The following is a 19,592-nucleotide window of genomic DNA, read 5'->3' as shown; positions in this document are numbered from 1 at the left end:
CGGAGAGAAAATTTCAGCCGACTCCTCCGCTGTGTACGCCCGTGAGAGTAGTTTTCTTTTTCTGCGTTCTGTCCGAGACCCATTCAAGTTGAGAAGCGTTCGTGCGATGTGCAGCTGCACTTCGTCCCACGAATTGTAGTGAGGATTGAGCAGACGGTGAAATGCAGTACAGTCCACAAGGAAACCGCTGTAGATCATTTCCGATATCCAAAGTTCACCCCTACGGAGTACACAGCGGCATCCCCGGAACCCACCAAAATAGTCGTCTGCAATGAGCTGTGCCGGACCCTTGTGCTCAGACGATGGTAACCATGCTAAGCTCACAGATACTCCCCAACTACGTGCGGTCACGTGTGTTCCAAATCTTGTTTGCATCGTGTCCGTCAGTAGACAGCAGACAAGCGTGTAGGGGAAGCACGGCGAAGGACCACCGTGAAGTGGGGCTTTTTTCGCGCTTTCCTCTGTTCTGGACCTCGAGAGGCGTGAGCCGAGTCAGAATACAGACGAACAACAGGCAGCGGGGTGTTCGGTCGGGCACCTGGTAATGAGTATCCTTATCAAATGAGCTGTCAGTAGCTGGGCTCTGCACTGGTTCTCGCGTGCCAAATCCATGCGCTGCATGGACACCCGGGCTCTCTTCTGCGGTCAGCATGCACCAGCCAGCGCACGGCCACGGCAACAGCGACCCACACTTGGCAGCCGAACCGCCCTCGGCCTAGTGCCACTGAAGCAAGTTTTCACGTTGCCTTTTTGAATGTCTTGAGGTTCTAGGACAAAAGGAAATCGTTAGTACCACACACAATATGTGGCTGGCACGTCGGACGTTCATCCCGAAGTGAAGGCACTGCGAAGGCGACGGTTGCCGTTAGATCCGGACAGCATACACCTGGACGTTACCGACTGTCCCTATGCTGAGAGAGCTTACGAACAACACTGCAGAATGTATAAGCCTGCAACCCTAGTAGGACCCCAAGGGCCCCCCGCAACTGTTTCTGTGCAGTCAGGAACAAGATGAGATGCGTACGCCCGCACGTAGCTGGGTGACTAGAAGAAGCGCACTAACTGGAGTTGTTTGGCATTCAGCTCACGCTGATATACGATGACCCACGTAAATCAGGCAGTATCTTCCTGTACAGCACAAAGTTGTAAAAAAATCTCAGAACGCTCCACATGAGAGTCGTCCACTCCTGTCCACGCGGGGTCGACAATAGAAGCAGCCTTTTACCAACCGCCACGCTAGGAGGACGCGGGACGGAAGTCCAGCGTCTAACATGTGTGATCTATATCTGACACGTTCAGCCACCAGACGAATGACTCCTTGGATTCAGCGATTCTGGCCACCCTAGGAAAACAGCCTACTGGATCTCCTGCTTCCGTCCCCGTGTTGTCAGGGCGACTACTCTTTTCTCCCGTACCGTTTTTACCATCTCGAGCAGATTCCTTGGGGGGAAATGCAATATGCCCGAAACTTTGTCTACCCCGCGACCGTCAACAAAATCTACAGTCTCCAGGTGACAGCTAACCGCGGACCGTGAGCACATCAGGGGGAAGAGGTCTCTCCCTGCTTAGCTCTCTGAGAAGATCCCGCTGGAGTGCCTCGGAGAGAGAGTTCTTGGCTTTCTGTCTCTTGCAGCATTCGCAGCATATGCCAGATGGAGTCCACATTCCTTCCCGTGCTGACCGGGTACGTTGTTTGCGGGAGAAAAGGAGTTTCAAATAGATGATTTCATCTGCCGTGAGTTCGGCGGGCGGTACCATGCTCTGCGACACTCGTGGGGTCCTCCTCCCGCTGCTTTTCCGACTCCCACAATCTGAATCTGAGATTCCGTCTGCCAGGGTTCTCGCGGTGGGTACAGTCAAGCTACCACACTGCGCCGACTCGGCCGTACAAAAGACTCCAGCCAAACCCTTTACAGACGCGTCGGGGTCTCCACGTTCTGCCAGCTGCGATTCATTTGAATCGTCTGTACTCCGCCATGATCTCTCGCCTGTGTCGTGTACCACCAGCGCTTGCTCTGCCGGAGTCCCCACTTCTTCTGGAAGGCTCAGCTGCGGCTCCGTTTTCACAGTTTCTCCAGGGGCCTCTCTGTCCGCCCCATCTCCACAAGGAGGGATACACTTCTCGCACTTTCCTAGGGCCCCTGGCTCCCGGTCATGCGCACACGATCCTGAGCGAACCTGCCTTGTTTCCTGGTCTTGCTCTGGTTCGAGATCCTGCGGACAAACTACACCGGCTCCTTCTGACCTAGGAGAAACTGTCGGCACCGGGAGAGACGGGCCAGGTACTTGGTCAGAGGCCGGGCGGGCGACTGGGCTAGTTAGCGCATCGCTCGAGGGCCCTGCTTCCGGACCGGAAGGAGTGTGTGGCGGCGCCCGATGCATTGAAGCTAACGAAGGAAGACCTAAACTGGAAAATGGCACGGAAAAGACTCTTCACTCGGAATTAACCCAAAGCAACCCGAGACAGCATTTGAAGCGGACGTCCCGGGGCTGACCCGATAGCGCCCCACCGCCTCCGCGGGAAGATTGAGAAATCACGAAACGGCAGACTTGACGCCAGCTGTTCAGGACTAACCGGGAAACATTCATCCAGCGCTCCAGTTCGTCAGATGGGATCGAATGTGAGATCTTTTCGAAAAGGGACTGAGACACGCGTAGGCCAGGAGCGCTCCGGGTGCGCGTCTCTTGCGAAGAAGCGTGGCTAGCTCTGCAGCAGCAGCCGTTTGACAGTCCAAACCAAGCTGTATGTAGCACTTACTGCCAAAGACTGCCAGTCAAGGGCACCGCCCTTCTGCAGTCCGGAAAGCAGCTCGCGAAGCAGCAGGTCGGATGATTCAGGGGTCCAGCATACGGGTGCGTACGGTTTGTATATTGTAGAACATTGAATTGGCCACCGCAGACTGTCTTTTAACTAACCGGTGGCGGAGTCTGCCGCCGCCGCGAGAAACTTGTGAGCGGAAACACTCAGTTGCATCCCACTTACAACAGCCAGTCCGAAGATCATGAAATAAGAAGAGTAAGGAAAAACTGTGCAGATGAATGGCTGAAGGGTCTACACCAAGACACACACCGACAGGCGACGGCACAGTTCGCGTTACCGTGGGAGAAAGCGGGAGAAAAAGGGAGACAACATCAGCACCCGAGCCAGAGAGTCGATGTAGCACGCGAAAACAGGAATTACTGAACTCGCTTCAAAAACTGAAGGTGAAAAGTCCGCTGTCCACTTCGTCTGGGTAGTCCCAGGCAAAGGGCGTCGAGATAGACACGGCCTGACGGGTAAGGATTGACGGTTGGCCGTCAATTCCCCTTTGAGCACCTGCACCGTTTACCCCTTTCAACTTCTTTGACAGGATGCAAAGACTTCTTCAAAGCCACCCCGAGCGCTGGCCGCCTCCACGAACTGGACTTTTTCTACAAATCACCTGCACCTACTGTAGGATGATATGACGGATGTCCGTTGTTACCCTCCGCCTCGCTGGCGGGAAGCCCTGCGCCTTAGCCGCCGGGGCGGTGGCGACACAGGGGGCAGCTTGTGGTGTAGACGCCCTGTAGAGGCGGGGCTGAGGATTGGTGTCTGTGAAGACAGTCAGAAACCCCCGAAATCCACTGAGGCGACGAAAGCGTCCGATGCGTGAGAAGCGAATTCTGTCGCCTGCGGAAGTTTCTGCCTTCTGGCTTACTTCGGTTGGACACAGTAGATTACGCCCCTACCCGTAGTCCTAGCGTCACTATAATTCCAGCTGTCACCTTCAGTACGTTCTCCTGAAGCGCACATTCACCTGGCCGCACGCTTTTGGGGTAAGGGTCTTGCGGAACGCTCCCCGGACGACGACGGTAATAGTCAACTCCTTCATCCCTTTCTGGGCATCACGTGTAAGGTTCACGCAAGTATACCCACGTTTCTCGGCCTTTTCCGCGTCTCTCCGGCGAGTCGAAACAAGAGAATGCGTTTCATCCCTATCGTTGCCGCTTGGACTGGCATGCCACTTCCCTCAATGATGAGCGTACACGTCCGATACCCCGGCGAGGGGGTCGCAGATGTGTAAAGGCCTGCCCGTGCGCGAATGGAGACCACTCCTGACACCCTGAGGTTAGATGGACGTGCCTTCTTATGTGACACCAGTGTGGTTCAGGCCAAAAGGGCGCTGCGCCACTTCCGATGGCCACGATAAGACACATTCAGGCCGAGCGGTAGCGGCCAACCTCATTGTACCTGATCGCCGTTGCGGGCCATACAACTGCAGGCACGGCGTTTGAGGACGGTACAGCCGTTTTTGACCGAAGTCCGAAAAAGGCAGTGATACTGTCATGACTCCACCACGCGATGTGTCTGGTGGATAGAGAGAAAACCACGCGCAGGTAGCTTTGCATTAACGTGTAGGAGGAGAGTCCCGTGGCCGCCACTGCAGTCAAAGAGAATACGTAGATATGGCAGTGACCGTACGGGGTTCTTGCCACTCTTTTCATTCTCTCCACTCTTGAGTAGTCAAACTTTTGTGAGCCGTTGCATGAACAGATGTACAGGGTCTCATCACGATGTAACCACCGTAGTGAGATCTCAGCGCACCCATTTTCGATTCTTCCTTGGAGGTGAAAACAGAGGAAGACTGAATACAAGCGTCTATTTTCTTGACCTAACCGGCCCTACTCTCAGCAGCCTTGAGTTCACTGAAATGTTTTTGCCTCTTCTCTGTTAGGACCTCCTGCTGCCGCTGCATCCTCCCCCTCATTAGACGGCAGACGCCCTCTTGCTCGCACACGGATGCATCAAACAGCAGAGACCTAAACACAACGAAGTATCGGCATTTCCTGCACCTCCTCCTCATAATGGAGGGCGCCGAACTCGGTATGAGTACGCGTCCGTCTTGATTCGGCATATAAGCAGCTTTGTCTCGGGTACTGGAAGTTTCCGGCGTCAGGCGAGTGTCGTCTTGATGGCTAACAAGGAGTGAGGAGTATGTGTGCCAACTATACCTACAGTGGAGAGATTCTTCTAGGAGTGGCCTGTTTCCACCCGAGCCGAGACCCTTACCATCGGATGAGCCCAGAACTATTATACCTTTCCTCTGATCTCCTTGGCTTAGCAGCTGAAGTGTGGACAACCCCGTGTACGAGAAGTGAGCGGGACAAAGTTACAACTGGCAAGCGGACGTAAAGATGGCATCTCACCCTCGCTGCTCTAGAAAGGCCTTCGTAGGGTACTCACGAGCCCAAGCCGCTCTTCGGATTTTATCCACATGTAATTCATACGATCGCCTTTTTCTCAAAGTTAACCGTTCAAAAGATCACAAAAACAACCGATAGGCTTCTACGGCCCCACTGACAGGCAAGCCACTTCACCACATTCAAGAGGAACGGGGGGGGGGATCAGTGTATGAGGCTCCCGCTAGAATGAGGTTCGTCAAAGTGCCAACGGATTCGTGGTTTCGATTCTTCATTACCTCATCGTCACCACGTAACACGGAATGAATCTAACAAGATGTCTGTGGTATGAAGCTCTCCACAGGAGACAAGTTTAGGATATCGTACGATAAAGCCAACAACCCCAGATTCGCAAGGGTGGAGTGGGGATTTCTTTCAAGAGGTCCCACGCCACAAGGCAGATCATCACCATCATACATTTTTACCTGCTCAGATGCTGTAAGACTGGTACCGAAGCCAATCCGACTTGAAAATGCGGCCGCCACTCCCAGGGAACGCAACAAGCGACTGCATTCTAGCACAGCACGTGTGAGTGTCCCATTACGCGGTATGTCAGGACAAAACAAGAGACAGGAGGTTTGAGGTGGCTTGTTTCTCTGGAGATTTTCTCAATGTATTTGCGCAATCATCCTAGTGGCAATATAAGCTTCGTACTTCAAAGAATCCTAAACGCTTTCTTGGGGCCGGACCACGCGCAGACGTAAGCTTTCTCTGCTTATCTCCACGTCGTTGGGTATATTCAACTTTCCGCTGTATGTATACGTCAGTGATTTTCATGGTTCGACTCATTCTCAGTCCGGTCCGTCTCTCTTATGTCTTGTTGAGAGAAGAAGAGATTCAGCTCTTGTATAATAGGCCTAAACGCGCTTATCTTTTGTCGTTTCTTTTGTGTTGATGTCCCATCTTCAACCACTGAATTGCAGACAAAGTACTCGTTCTCTTCTTACTAAAAGCGACAGCTGATAGTTCGAACTACCAGAGAAAGCCGTCCGCCTTTCCATCCTTTTGCAAATAACGACAAAATCCTGAGGAGCTCTCTCACTCAAAACGACCGTCCTAACCGGCATGTGAATCTAGGCTCTACGGGCCAAAGGAAGTCTAAATGTCTCCAGCTACAAAGATTTCATGAACTTTCTATGTGTACTTTAGATAGTAGAAAGTAAATGTCAATCTTCTAGAGCATTGGCCCTAACTCGTACATTTTCCGCTTCATCCCAGGCTCCCTCCGGAGCATCGGGGGTTGGCTTAACAGGGCGTGACCGGCAACGAGGGTCTTCATCGTCTCCTCTGTAGCAACAAGCAGTCATTGCATGCACACGGCGAAACTCATATGACGTTTCTCACTTATGAAAATCCATACTGATAGTCTCATATTCGAAAAAAGCGAAGAGTCTTCTAAACGTCTCACAGCCATTCTTCAACCTGTCCATGTACGCATATAGCTGGACCATACAAATATTCGCCTAAGGTCTCTACGTCAAAAGTATTGTCACAAGTGATATCTATCTTTAATCTATCTTTAATCTATCTATCTAGACTATCCAAGCACGTGCGCCTACGCTTTCTCATGATAATCTGGAGTCTACTAGGGAATCCCTATGACGGATTGATAGCTTCTTCTCTTAGAATGTTCTTCTTCCTCAATCTTTTCCCAACTTACGTAATAGTAAGAGTCTCGTTAGGCAATGGCTTAATAGCCTTCGGCTTGTATGCGGAGACAGCAGGGAGGAGAAGCTTTGCAAGAGCGGCACGACATCTGCCATTAAGAAGAGACACTCAATCAAGAAAAACGCCCTGTGATAAAAGAACTTCATGCATGCGTCCATCTCTGTGGCTACATGGCCTGTGACGAGAAAATGCGAGTCTTTCCCCCTCAGATCTCGCCCCTTCTCCTAGAGAGGCAAGCATTCGCCTCTATCTATAGTAGTGTATGTTGCATATATCACTCACTACTATCCACTCTATATCACCTCTTGGCGTAAAATTCACAGGCACGTCATCTCGGGTCCATAGCACATTCCCCTCACTCCTATACGCCATGCCTAGATGATACCTACGTGGGGTTTTTCTCGAGACCGAAGAAGATGTATGTCTATGTATATCTATATAAACTGCCTCTCTTGTGCACTATATCTCTATCTTAGGTTTTCACGCTGCCATTCATCTGCGGTAGATCCCTAGCGAAGTCATCATTCACATACAGTTGTCTTGAGAAGACGGACCACACGAGAGAGAGGGGTTTCTTTTTCAAGAAAGAGGAACAATATGAAAAGTGTTTTCTCAGATCAATCCTTTCTTTCTCTTTTTCTTCTCGTAAGTAGGTAGCCTTCATCTGAATCTCGAGACAGATATCTTCGCTATCATCCCGACACTTACCGAGGACATCCATCAGGAAGGGTATGCCCAATAGCAACGATTGGGGTGTATGTACACTCGGGACACTTGAAGAATCTTTTAACCGTCTTTCTCCTTTCAATGGTGTGGCCACTACTCTTACAGACAGGATTGAGTTTATCTGAGAATTCATTACACTAGAGAAACAGGGAGAGAAAGAAAGGAAAGCAATCAAAGAAAGACTGAATAGTAACCGACAGTCTCCTCGTCAGAAAAGCGAGAGAGAAAGTACAGATTTAAAAGAGAGAAAGATGGGCTCTAAAAAAATCACCTTCATACAAGACATAAAGAGAGAGAGAAAGAAAGAAAACACAGAGAGAGAGACATTGAGAAGATAGAGCATCACTAGATGCAACTCAGCGTCACACCCTATCTATCTATCTATCTATCTTTGATCTGTCTATCTATCTATCCTTCACTGTATGAGCATTCGTGGAGGTGATGTAGGTGTAGACGTGTTCCTCTTCTCTATCCCTTACCTATGGAACGTGCCTGTGCCTGTTTGGACAGGTCAAAAGAAGAAGAGAGATGACGAAGGACTATAAAAGCAAAACAACTCCTGCCTTGTCTGAATGAGATAGATCACCGACCTCATGAGGTGTAAAACGCCAACAAAAGAGACACCTCAATTAGCTAGCCAAACCTTGTTATGCACGACCTCCTTCTCCCCCCTAAGCAGAATCGCTTCATTGTTTCTTAAGCGACCTTCAGCAATCCTTCTTAAAGCTACTTATTAGCTATCTCTCTCTCTCTCTCTCAGGTGTCCTAGGAAAACCTTTACGACAAAGGCCTTTAATCTACGGTGAGGTGTCAGTCAGAATAGCACGAATCCAAACCCTAACCCTTCCTTCTATCTAGCCAATAGCGTGAATCTATCCGACAGCCAGACAGACAGAGAGAAGTAGACCCCTACACGTCTCTATTCGTATGTGCCTGGGTTCGATTCCCGGGGGAGAATCTATTTTATATAACAAAGCTACGGAACCAATGAGAGATCGAGGAAAGCACATGAAGATACGAATAATCTTATGCTATTACATATATATATATATATAGATTCTATATATATATATATAGATTATGGGGAGAAGGTTTTCCCCGTGTGGGGTATAGAAAGACTCTTTAAGAAAACTTCTTTTGCTTTCACGACAGACAAGTCTTCGTGCAAAGCAGAAGAAAGAAGAGACGTTTCTGTTTCCGATCTCCTCTTACTTGCACGCAGTAAAAAGCTTCTAGAGGGATTTCCTTGATGCTCTGTCGATACTCTTCACGTACGTCTTGCTTCTCTAGTAAACGAAGCGTCTCCTGTTCTTCTTCATAATCTGCCTGGAGATAGTCATTCGCATACATGAGAAAGAAGAAGAAGAGGCCCGTAGCCACGAGGAAGAAGGACAGAAAAGAAGAAATCTACGGATTGAAACAAGGAGAAGGAGTGAAAACAACAGTAGAATGAATGGTAGAAGATAGGAAGGTTGGTGTCTTAGCTTGCGGAAAAAGAAGAAGGCGGGGAAGAAGATGAGTAAGAGAGAGAGAGGATATAGTCTAGTATAGTAAGGTGAAAGAAGAAGAAGAGACAGGGAATGTTATCAAGATCGGTCTCTATATAGTGTCTCTATCTGTATGCATATCTCCCTACCAAGCGTATGAAGAGACAACGACGGAGAGGCGTGTCCCAGTGATGCGGTGTACATACACCTGAGATCTCCTCCTACTTCTTTTTCACACGACATCTCAACATTCACAACTATCCAAGACATCTCCCCACAAAGAAGAAAAATCCCTCGCATGCCTCCCTCTGACCCTTCGTCTTTGCATGCAGACAGACAGAAAAAGAAAGAAAAACAAGCAGCACGAGCCCGACACATCATATCAAACCCAATCTAAACTATTCCTCTCTCTCTCTCTTTCTCTTCCAGATGTATTCTTATGCAATACAAATACACACATACACACCCATATAGACATATCTGCAGTGAGGCATGTGGAAGTATATCAGCTGTGAAGAAGATGCGGTGCTTCTATCTTATCGCCCTCAGCCTCCCTTCTATCTGCATTTAACGACCCTTCCTTCTCTTCACGATAGACACCACATCTTCTCCCTTTTCTTTTCCATCTTGTAGAATCCTAGAGATTTACCTCCGCAGAGGAAAATACGACAAACCTTGAGATGTCCGTGAAAGTGTCTTACCTTATCTACATGCTCTTGTATCGTTGAACGTACACTGAGAATCTTTTCGAGGACTTTCTTCTGTTTGTCTTTATCTTCTTCAAAATTCTTTAGACCTCCTCCTCCTCCTCCTGCCGCTGAACTTTGATAAAGAGAAGACGAGGCATTCTCTCCCCCCTCTGTCTTCATTCGTTTGCTTAGACCTCCTCCGTCCATTCCGGATTTCCTTGCAGCTTTAAAAGAAGAGGAGGGGAAGCTCGATTTCTCTAGGAGTCTTTCTCTCTGCTGTTCGAGACGTTGGCGCTTCTTCACCTCCTCTCGATGCTTCTTGAAGGCTTCCTTAACATCGATGGAGTCCTTAGCTAGACGTCGGTTCACTGCTTCGATACGATTCGTGCTGATATGGCTAGTAGAGCCATGAGGAGAAGAAGAATTCTCATCCAAAGAAGTTCTCACACCTCCACCTTCAGAGAGATTTCTCGAGGTGTGAGTTTTCTCGAGATGTTTAGGGTGATCTGCTTGGTTAAGTGTAGACTGCAGACGGAAGTGCGCGCCTCTCCAAATAGACAGAGCCAGAGAAGCCACACCCTACAAGGGAAAGTACAAGCAGAAGAAGAAAGGAGAAGAACAAGGACAGAGGAATATCAAGAAAGATCAAGAAAAAAGGAGAAAGGAGGAGGAGAAGAAGATGAAAGGAGGAGAAGACGACAGACAAGTACAGAAGCTTCAACCTTGCAAGAGAGGTATAGAAGAGATGCAGAAGAGAAGAGATATCTGAATAGCGTAAATAGCTACACGGATGTACATGCGACCACTACTATGCATACAAAGATACACACAGAGATATCGATACAGATATAGATTCAGGGAGGGTGACCCAGGTCCACATAAGACATCTATGCACAGAGGAAGAAAGCGAGCGCAAGACCTATCTTCAGTCTATCTATCTATCTATGTATCTATCTATCTATCTACTGAATATGCTGAAGATCGAAGAAGGACAGTGTCCACATAGAACGGAGGTTCTCATCCAAGTCGAAAAAGAAGAACAAGAGGGGTGAAGAAGAAGAAGAGATGTGTTGAAATCTCCCTTATTCTTTTCAAAGCTCTCTCCCTTCTTCCAAAAGAGAAGAGATCTATCTTCTTTCATGAAAAGAATCTCTCTCTTCGTCATAAGAGACCTTCTCCAATGCGACAGGAGATGAACAAGAAGAAGAAAAGACACGGAATTCCTTCACATACCATGAGAAGATCCACCACTCCTAGCTACCCTGTGGCGGGATCCATCCACCCTACTAATCCTTCTCTTCTCTTCTCGTTTATCCGGTTTCCTTTCTCTCCTGTCTCTCTCTCTCTCTCTCACTTCTTCTTCTTTCTTACTTCATCCATATGAAGACAAAGAGGAGGCATGAGCTCCGTTAGACTCAAAATCTCAAAGTCGCGACGCGTGAAGTTCTTCATTTCTATCCGAAGAGCCGAAAGTTCACCTAACAAGCCTCTATGGAGCGAAGAAGACAGAGAACTACTCCCCTCCAAAGAAGAAGAAGAAGAGAGCCACTCGTCGGGATTTCTACCGCTGGAGTTTGACGAGCTTGCAGTCTTACCAGCCATGGTGGTACATACACCCTAGCAAGAAGACGGAAAGGAAGAAAAAGAAGAGAAGATATGAAAAGAAAAAGAACCTATTCTGCAAGCGGCTCTGCTACATGTATATGTGTAGACAGATACATACAGATACATATGTGCATAGAGAAGTAGAATATCTCCCTGAATGGATGATGTGGAAGGAGACACCTCATACAAGTATGTAGGTATCTATATACATATATAGACACATATGTATACAGACTTAGAGAGATCTACAGATTCACACAGATAGAGAATAGAAACGAGGAACCGAAGGAGTTGAAGAAGAGCATTCGCAGAGACTTCCTTAGGTTGCCACTGCTGACGAAGTTTTCTCAGCCGTGTAGACATTGATCTGCTATATCAAGTTTTATCACGTGATATGTATAGCTATATACACATATATATATATATATATATGTATATATATATATGTATATATATGTATATATATATGTATATATATGTATATATATGCTTGGTTCCTTCCGTATAGAGATGTAGGTTGTCTTAGAGAATGGCCTGTCTCTCTAAGTATTGAAGTCTCTTCATAGATTCACAGCCAAAGAGCCTCACTCTATAGAGACACTTAGATAGGAAGTCTGTCTCTATACATGTGACATGTGTAAAATCTAGAGAAGAAAAGAGCTTCTCCGAGAAAGATAAGTGATCCATACAGTGACGAGAGATAAGTGCGATAGAGAAGTGAGAGAAAAAGTTGGCGTTCGTATCGATAGACATTTATAACGTTCACATCGATCTATATAGAAGACGAAAATAGCGAGAAGATAAGAACAAGCCTCTTGTATTTCCGTGCGTCTCTAAGAGACCCAATTGATGATCCATCCTCTTCTTCTTCTTCTTTTCCTTCTTCTTCTGCTTACTCCTTCATCCATATGGATTTCATAGAAGAGACTAAGGTATCTTCTCCTCACAAATTCGCTGGAGAGCTCTTTCAATGCCTGTCTCTGTTCCTCGGTAAGAAGATGAAGAAGGTGGCTAGAGAATTCTCTCTTCATCTTATTAAGAGATACCGCTTGCTGCACTAGACCTTTCTTCATACTGAGCCCTTCTGTCTTCACTGGGGAGAGAGACATAGATTGCCGAGATTTCTCTAAAGAAACAGAGGCCGGCGATAAAGAAGAAGAAAGCGAAGTAGAAGAAGAGTTCTTCTCTATGGCGGGAGAGGGCGGAGGCTCTGTCCGTGTAGATGGAGATTCCTCCTCCTTAGATAGAGAAGAAGAAGAAGGAGATTTAGATGGAAGTGTGCAGGTGACAGGTGGAGACGTGAGGGGGGGATGTGGAGAAGAGACAGGTGTCTCTGAATGACCTGTTGAGGGTGAAGATGAAGGAGAGACAGAGGGAGGAGAAGAAGAAGGAGGCTTTGTGGATAGTGACGATTTCGAAGATTCTCTCTCTGTTGAAGACAGAGAAGTAGAAGAAGAAACACATGTCTTCGTGGAAGTAGTAGGGACAGGAGGAGAAGAAGAAGTAGTAGAAGAGGGCTGGGTAGAGGAAGAGGAAGAAGAAGAATGACGTTTAAGAGTCGCGAAAGAAGAGGAATGAACTGACAGAGGCTTCTTTAGAGAAGAACCTGAATGAATGAAAGAAGCCTGAAGAGTCGTCTTCTGGCGTAGTATTTTTTGTCTCTCTAAGGAAATCTTCTCATTCGCTCCTAGCACCCGCAGCAGAAGGCACACAGAGATAGACCACACACGAGAGACATACATGGAAAGGGAGACAAAGGAGATGTACAAACTACAGAGAGAGAGAGAGAAAGGAGTCTTCGAATGGATAGACGATTTCTCTCTCCCTCTCTCTCTGTGTATGTATGTACGCGTGTGACGACCAAGCTCTCAATATACGTTATCCTTAGCAGATACGTGCGTGGCTTTCCTCTTTCCTTCTGATACGCACCTACTCCCCTCCTACGAGGTTGTCGCCTACGAAAGGGAGGTAAGTAATAGTTAGAGAGAGAATAGACATGCAGCATACTACTCTTAACGAATCACATATACCCATAGAGAGATAGATAAAGAGAGAGACGTGTATACGTATATAGATATGTCCATTTGCTATGCATGCAGTGGATGTATGTGTCTCTGCTAATGTGTAGAGAAAAGAGAAGTTCTATCAGGCTGTCTGTAGATACAAAGACTTAAGTCCAGACACGCCTTGAAGGTAAGAAGAATGCACTTTCCTAGACTCCTTTCTTATCCTTTCTTCGGTCGGGGAGACAATCGATCATCCTCTCCACCATTCTAATGAATCGATACACCTCATACCCACACTTAATAGCGTATACTCAGGCGTCAGTTTCTCTCCACATATATCTATAGATATGGAAATGTCTGTATATCTGTAGGTATCTATCTAGATCTCTATGGATTTGGATGCATATGTGTCGAGCTTATCGTGTACTTTTGAGGGGATGGCCCGTACAGACCATACTTATGTAGGGAAGAGACACTATGTATTTCTATCTATCTACCTACCCAGATATTCATTCATTTATACATAAAGGCGGACCATATAGATATGCCGAGTATATACTGTATAAATAATATATAGACATATATATATATATATGTAGATATCCAGCGTCGTTAGATAGTGAGATTACTGGACTATGTACAGCATCTCTATACGGTAAACATACAACGTCTTTATGATAGAGAAAGAATCTATATACATACTGTGCATATGTAGTTAGGTATATATATATATATGCAACTACAAATATGGATAGAGATGCACATTCGTTCTTATGTGCCTGCCTCTGAAATTTTGGGTATAGGTAGGAGAGAAATGACACGCCAGGGAAGTAAAGAAGCAAACAGGAAGGCACTTGCCGTCTTTCTAGAGGCATCTCTCTCTCTCTTTCTCTCACTTTCCTTCTCTTTCTCTTTCTTTCTCTCTTCTCTTTCATTCAGAAAAGACTCTCTCTCTCTCTAGCATCTTTTCTTCTTTTCCTTTTTCAGCGACAAGCACTTTTCTCTTCTTTCCTTGCGTCTCTCTCTCTTTGTTTCTCCCCTTCTCTTCTGTTTCATCCAGTGATTCGTGTCTGTTAACTTACTTTTGAGATAAGGATTGGCCTTAAGGAGAAGAGCTATCTTCGCATCTTCTTTCTGACTGCTTTCTTTTCTTAGGCTCAGACCACCCCCACCTATAGATGTCTCTCCTGTCTCCGTCTTAATCTTCATCGTCATTCTCTCGCCATCTTTGACGAGCTTCTCTTCTTCTTCTTCTTCTCGCACTTCAGTTACGCCACTGAGAGATCGCCTTTCTGCGGCGGGACTTTCTCTTTCTGTAGATACGGAGGCTTCGTGTCTTCTTTTCGCGGTGGATGGAAGAGAAGCCTTTGCAGAGAGAAGCTGAGGATAGCGGCGGTATGGCGCTAGAGCAGGAGGGGGGGAGGCTAAGGAGAGAGAAGAAGAAGGTGATGGAGACGGCGTCTCTGATTGAGAAGAAGAAGAGGGAAATTTCATGGAGGAAGAGGAAGCAGATGACTGAGAAAGAGAGAGGGCCTTCTGCAGTCGAGAAGCTACACGTGTATCTCGAGCTTTTGCTTCTCGTGAAGAGACATGATACTTACAGAAGTCTCCCATTGTAGGACTGCAGAAGAAAGACAAGAAGAGAAGGAAAGAGAGAAAAAGAAAGAAAGATATAAAGAGAACAAAAAGAAGAAGGAAAGAGAAAAGACTGGAAAGCTCCAGTGGATCTCGGCCTAGAAATAGCTTAAGAAAAGAGCCCTCTGGCTCTTAATGACGAGAATCCCATCGAGGCTGCTGCCCCTGTCTCGCCTCATTCAAACGGCAACTCACCTCCCGTTCGTCACCCCAGAGAGCCATACATACATATATATATATATACATACATACACATACATACATATATACATACATACGTACATATATATATATATATAGTTGGATCTATAGATAGATATATATAGATACAGGCCAGCAGGACTAGTTGCGGGGTGTGTTGAAGGTTTGCTCCATCAGTAAGGGACGCCCGGCTAGCCGCGCATGACGACATTCACGTCTAATCTTAAAATTCAAGGTTATCCACCTCTCATGGGAGGCTTTAATCTATCTTTGATATATCTATCTTTAATCTATCTTTAATCTATCTATATAGATGAATAGATAGATACACGTCTTCATAGGTACATGTTTATCGATACATGGACTATGTGTCGTGTGCCTCCCGTATAGGAGATGGATGAAGAGAAGAAGAGCTTGACTCTTTCACAGCTGAGTAGAGAGAGAGAGGAAGGAGAGAATTGGCTTCTTGAACTTACGTATAGACGAGCATTCCGCAGGGCATCCCGTGCCTCTTCGTCACCGCGCCGCAGCGCATGACACCTTCCACCCTACCCGCCTAGCAAAGTATACTCAAAGAAACACACAGGAACTAGTGAAAGAGAAAGAGAGAAAGAGTAAGAGAATAAGAGAAGAGAGAAAGATATGTGGAGCTCAGCATCGTGAAGAAAGAAGAAGAAAGAAACAGAAGGTGATAGAAACCTTTCTTAACAGCCCTCGCCAACCCACGTAACTTCACACCCTACTCAACGTCCTATCCCTGATCTATCTATCTCTAGTCTCCCCTCTAATCTATCTTCCGTCTTTAATCTATCTTTGATCTATCTATCTATCTTTATTCTATCTATCTATCTTTAATCTATCTATCTAGCTATGTGGAATGTATCTCTGATCTATCTCTTTGTGATGTATCTACTTCTACGTGCGATAAGCAAAGAAGAAGTCGTCATGAAGAGTCGAGTCGCCTTAAGGATGGGTAAAGGGTGAGAAGAGAAGACGAAGAAGAGAGGACCAAATTCTCTTGACTTCTTTGGATAGATCTCTTTCCCACCTTCTCACTCCCTCTGTCCTTCTCTCTCTCCTTTCCTATGATTCTTGTCATCTTCTTCTTTTTCTTTTTCTCCTCGTTTCTCTTTCTTTCTCTGTATGTGTAGACGAAGATGTATGTATGAAGATGTCTGTATACTCCTATGTAAGAAGTCTCTACTATAATGAGCGAGGGCAGCAAGTAGATAGAACCTTGGAGAAGAAACCTTTTCTATTCCCTTCACAGAGATAGATAGATAGATAGCCTCTCCCACCCTTTCTCTCTCTCTAGATAGATAGGTCTACAGACGTAGATACATGAGGACGCCTTCGACCACAGATGAGAGAGAGGAAAGAATGAACAGAGGGGGGGGTTGCAGAAGGAGAAGAGAAAGAAAGAGAATGAGAGAATTAGAGAAAGACAGAGAGAGACATGCCAAGAATAGATGAAGAGAAAGGTCGATTCTCCAGTTGGCGAGGAGTATCTTACAATGAGAAGATGATCGAGTTTATCGACTGCAACACAACGGCTGTCGTACTGAGGGTTCGCTTCGAGAAGCACAGGATTCAAAATAGCCACTAGCATCCCTGGCTTTGCATCACAGCTCTCTCTGGAAAAAGTTCACAGGCAGAAAAAGAAAGAGAGGAAAAAGGAGAAAGAGAGGAGGAGAGAGAAGGGAAGACAGACACAGAGAGAGAGAGAGAAAGAGAAAGACAGAGAGCGAGTCAGAGAGAGAGAAGGGAGAAGGGGGAGAGAGAGGGTGCATGCAGTTGAGAAAGAAGGAATGAGAAAGCGGAAGGACAAGGATTTGAGGAGAAGCCTAGGTATGTGTAGGAAAGGAAGACAAGGAAGAAGACAGATGATAAAGAAGAAGAAAAGCGATGAGAAACAAATCTCTTGAGAGGGAGATAGAAAGAAAGAGAGCGATTTAGAGAAATAGGAGGAGAAGAAAGAACAAGACACGTCTCAATCTCTCTGACCGGCATTCCCATACATCACACACATACATAGAAATGGAACTTCTATCCCTCTTATCTCTTCTTATATACACCTAGTAAAATTCCTCTTTAAATGAAGATAGAAAGCAAGCGACCTAGGCCGGTTTCGATGCTGTCCTTGCTGCTCCTCCTTGTTTTCTCTATATAGACATATATAGAGATCATACAACCCCCCCCTTTATCTAACACATACATACATATACATATATACATATACATACATGCATATATACATACATAGTCATATATACAGGCATATATTCATTCGCCACATGAAAAGCGGGCAGAGGGAGAGAGAGAGAAGTTTATCACGCCTTGCTTCTTCTTTAGGGTTTCTCTGGAGAGAAGAAGAAAAGGCAGGAAGAAGAGAGAAGACGTCTCTCTTCTTCGAGTGTGCGTCTGTTGTGTATGTACACTTCATAGCCATTCTCATCGATAGAAGAGAGAGAAAGATACTTGACTGCACCTAGAAAGAGAAGATTAAAAAAGGAGAAAATGACCTGAGAGACCCACTGTAAAGACTTGCAGAGAGCCTCCCCTTTAAGCATGAGCTTCGCCTTCGTGTCACTACATATACAACAGAAAAGACATAGAGAGATAAAAAGAAAGAAAGAAGAAGACCCTAGGAACTCCAAAAGACAGCGAGAAGATAGAAATACACATTGATAGATAGATAGATAGAAATACAGATAGATTGACAGATAGATTAAAGATAGAGAGGTAGGTATGTACAGATAAAGAGACAGAGAGATGTAGATCACACAGGCAGAAAGAGAGATTTAGATAGATAGATAGAAATACAGATAGATTGACAGATAGCTAAAGATAGATAGATAGATAGCTAAAGATAGATAGATAGACACAGAGAAGTAGACAGCTAAACAGATGTCTTGTATAAGAGATAGAAGAAGAACTTCCACTGAACGACAAGAGAAGAGCATGCAATGAAAACATGAGTCACAGTAGTAGTACTAGTAGTAGGAGGCATACGGCGACTACAACTACTATAGCTACTGCTATGACTGGAAGTGATAGATGCGCCGCCGACGAGGATGAATGAGGAGAAGAATGAAGAGGAAACAATCTCTGTCTCTCCTTCCTTCCTTCCTTCTTTTCGGATTGATGGGAGCCTTCTATTCCTTCTCCCCCAGGTGTATGTACACACACTCGAAGGCACACTGTCGGAGAATATGAGATAGACAGACAGACACATACACAGATAGATAAATGCTTCGATCAAGAGCGGACAGACAGACAGACAGATATATAAATAGATAGAAAGATCAACAGAGAGATTAAGGATGGTTAGATACATGACTAGGCGGATAAATAGATAAAGAAAGAGAAAGGAAGAGCTAACGATGAGACCTTGCAGCAATTCTCTTCCTTGTTCGTCCGAGCGAATTGTTTCTACATATCGACAATTCAACACCTTTTTATTTCTCTCTTTCTTTTCTTTTACTACGAGTAGAGAAAGTTAATCTCCTTTTAATGAGAAGAAGCTTTCTTCTCTAAAAGAGAGACGACTCATAGAAGAAAGACAATTTCTATCGCAATCATCAAGCTGTATCTGTACATACACCTGAAAGCTTCTCTACTCACCTCTTCCTGCGACTACCACTACCATTTTTGAACCAATACTTCTGTATTTCTCTCTCTCTCACTCTTTCTTTCTTTCTCACTCTTTCTTGCTTTCTTTGTGAATGGGGAGAGAGGTTACTTACTTCAAATCCCATAGTGTCCACGTCCACGTGTAGCCTGGAGAAAAGCAAAGGAAATAAAGAAAGAAAGGATACACAGAGAGGAAGAAAGAAAGAGAAGGCCTTTCTCGATTTGCTATTGTTGACATTCTATCTTTCTTCTTCTTCTCAAAGTCAAGAGAGGAAGTCGTAAGAGGAACCCGTCCAGGAAAGCGAGAAGGATAGAGACAACTACCCGACACAGAGAGAGAGAGAAAGATTGGATTTCTATTTTTCCGTAGTTCTAAACTAGTAGAGAACGTACGTCTTTTGACTTAGGCCCAGTAAGAGAGGAAGAAGAAGAAGGAGAAGAAGAAGACCTTCTTCTCTACCTACACCTCGTCACAATTCTAGCTAGGGGTGACTTCATATGAAGCCAACTGATCCCAAGGAACATACAAATCCATACATGTATAAATGCACTCGATCGCATGCTTACTTGTCCTCCTCTCAGCTTCTTCTACTCACAGCAGTATAGATGTATGACAGTGCATTACGAAGCTGTATACATCTATCTAAAACTATGAATATGCATGCAGGAACATGTATGTATACCTATGTCTATACGTATGTATACCTATGTCTATATGTATGTATACCTATGTCTATACG

General features: G+C 45.7%; 2 protein-coding genes across 2 annotated transcripts; both read right to left on the bottom strand.

Annotated features, from left to right (window-relative positions):
- Positions 1 to 747: 747 nt before the first annotated feature.
- On the bottom strand, positions 748 to 3,459 carry CSUI_001941 (uncharacterized protein). The gene has a single exon (XM_068062144.1). It carries the CDS (start codon positions 2,380 to 2,382, stop codon positions 1,519 to 1,521), a length of 864 nt encoding a protein of 287 aa, XP_067925870.1. The 5' UTR covers positions 2,383 to 3,459; the 3' UTR covers positions 748 to 1,518.
- An 831-nt stretch (positions 3,460 to 4,290) lies between these two features.
- Positions 4,291 to 19,547, bottom strand: CSUI_001940 (mcm10 replication factor). Its single transcript, XM_068062143.1, has 13 exons — positions 18,966 to 19,547; positions 17,755 to 17,808; positions 16,733 to 16,853; positions 15,696 to 15,775; positions 14,466 to 15,004; positions 12,274 to 13,064; positions 11,144 to 11,389; positions 9,785 to 10,351; positions 8,809 to 8,922; positions 7,579 to 7,733; positions 6,863 to 6,958; positions 5,232 to 6,489; positions 4,291 to 4,330 (listed from the first exon to the last, which is right to left on the bottom strand). Exons 1-12 carry the CDS (start codon positions 19,088 to 19,090, stop codon positions 6,369 to 6,371), a joined length of 3,009 nt encoding a protein of 1,002 aa, XP_067925869.1. The 5' UTR covers positions 19,091 to 19,547; the 3' UTR covers positions 4,291 to 4,330; positions 5,232 to 6,368.
- Between the last annotated feature and the right edge of the window lie 45 nt (positions 19,548 to 19,592).

The sequence above is a fragment of the Cystoisospora suis genome (genome assembly GCF_002600585.1).
Source record: "Cystoisospora suis strain Wien I chromosome Unknown contig_810, whole genome shotgun sequence".
Lineage (NCBI taxonomy): Eukaryota > Apicomplexa > Conoidasida > Eucoccidiorida > Sarcocystidae > Cystoisospora > Cystoisospora suis.
This window is presented reverse-complemented; position numbering and strand designations above follow the sequence as displayed.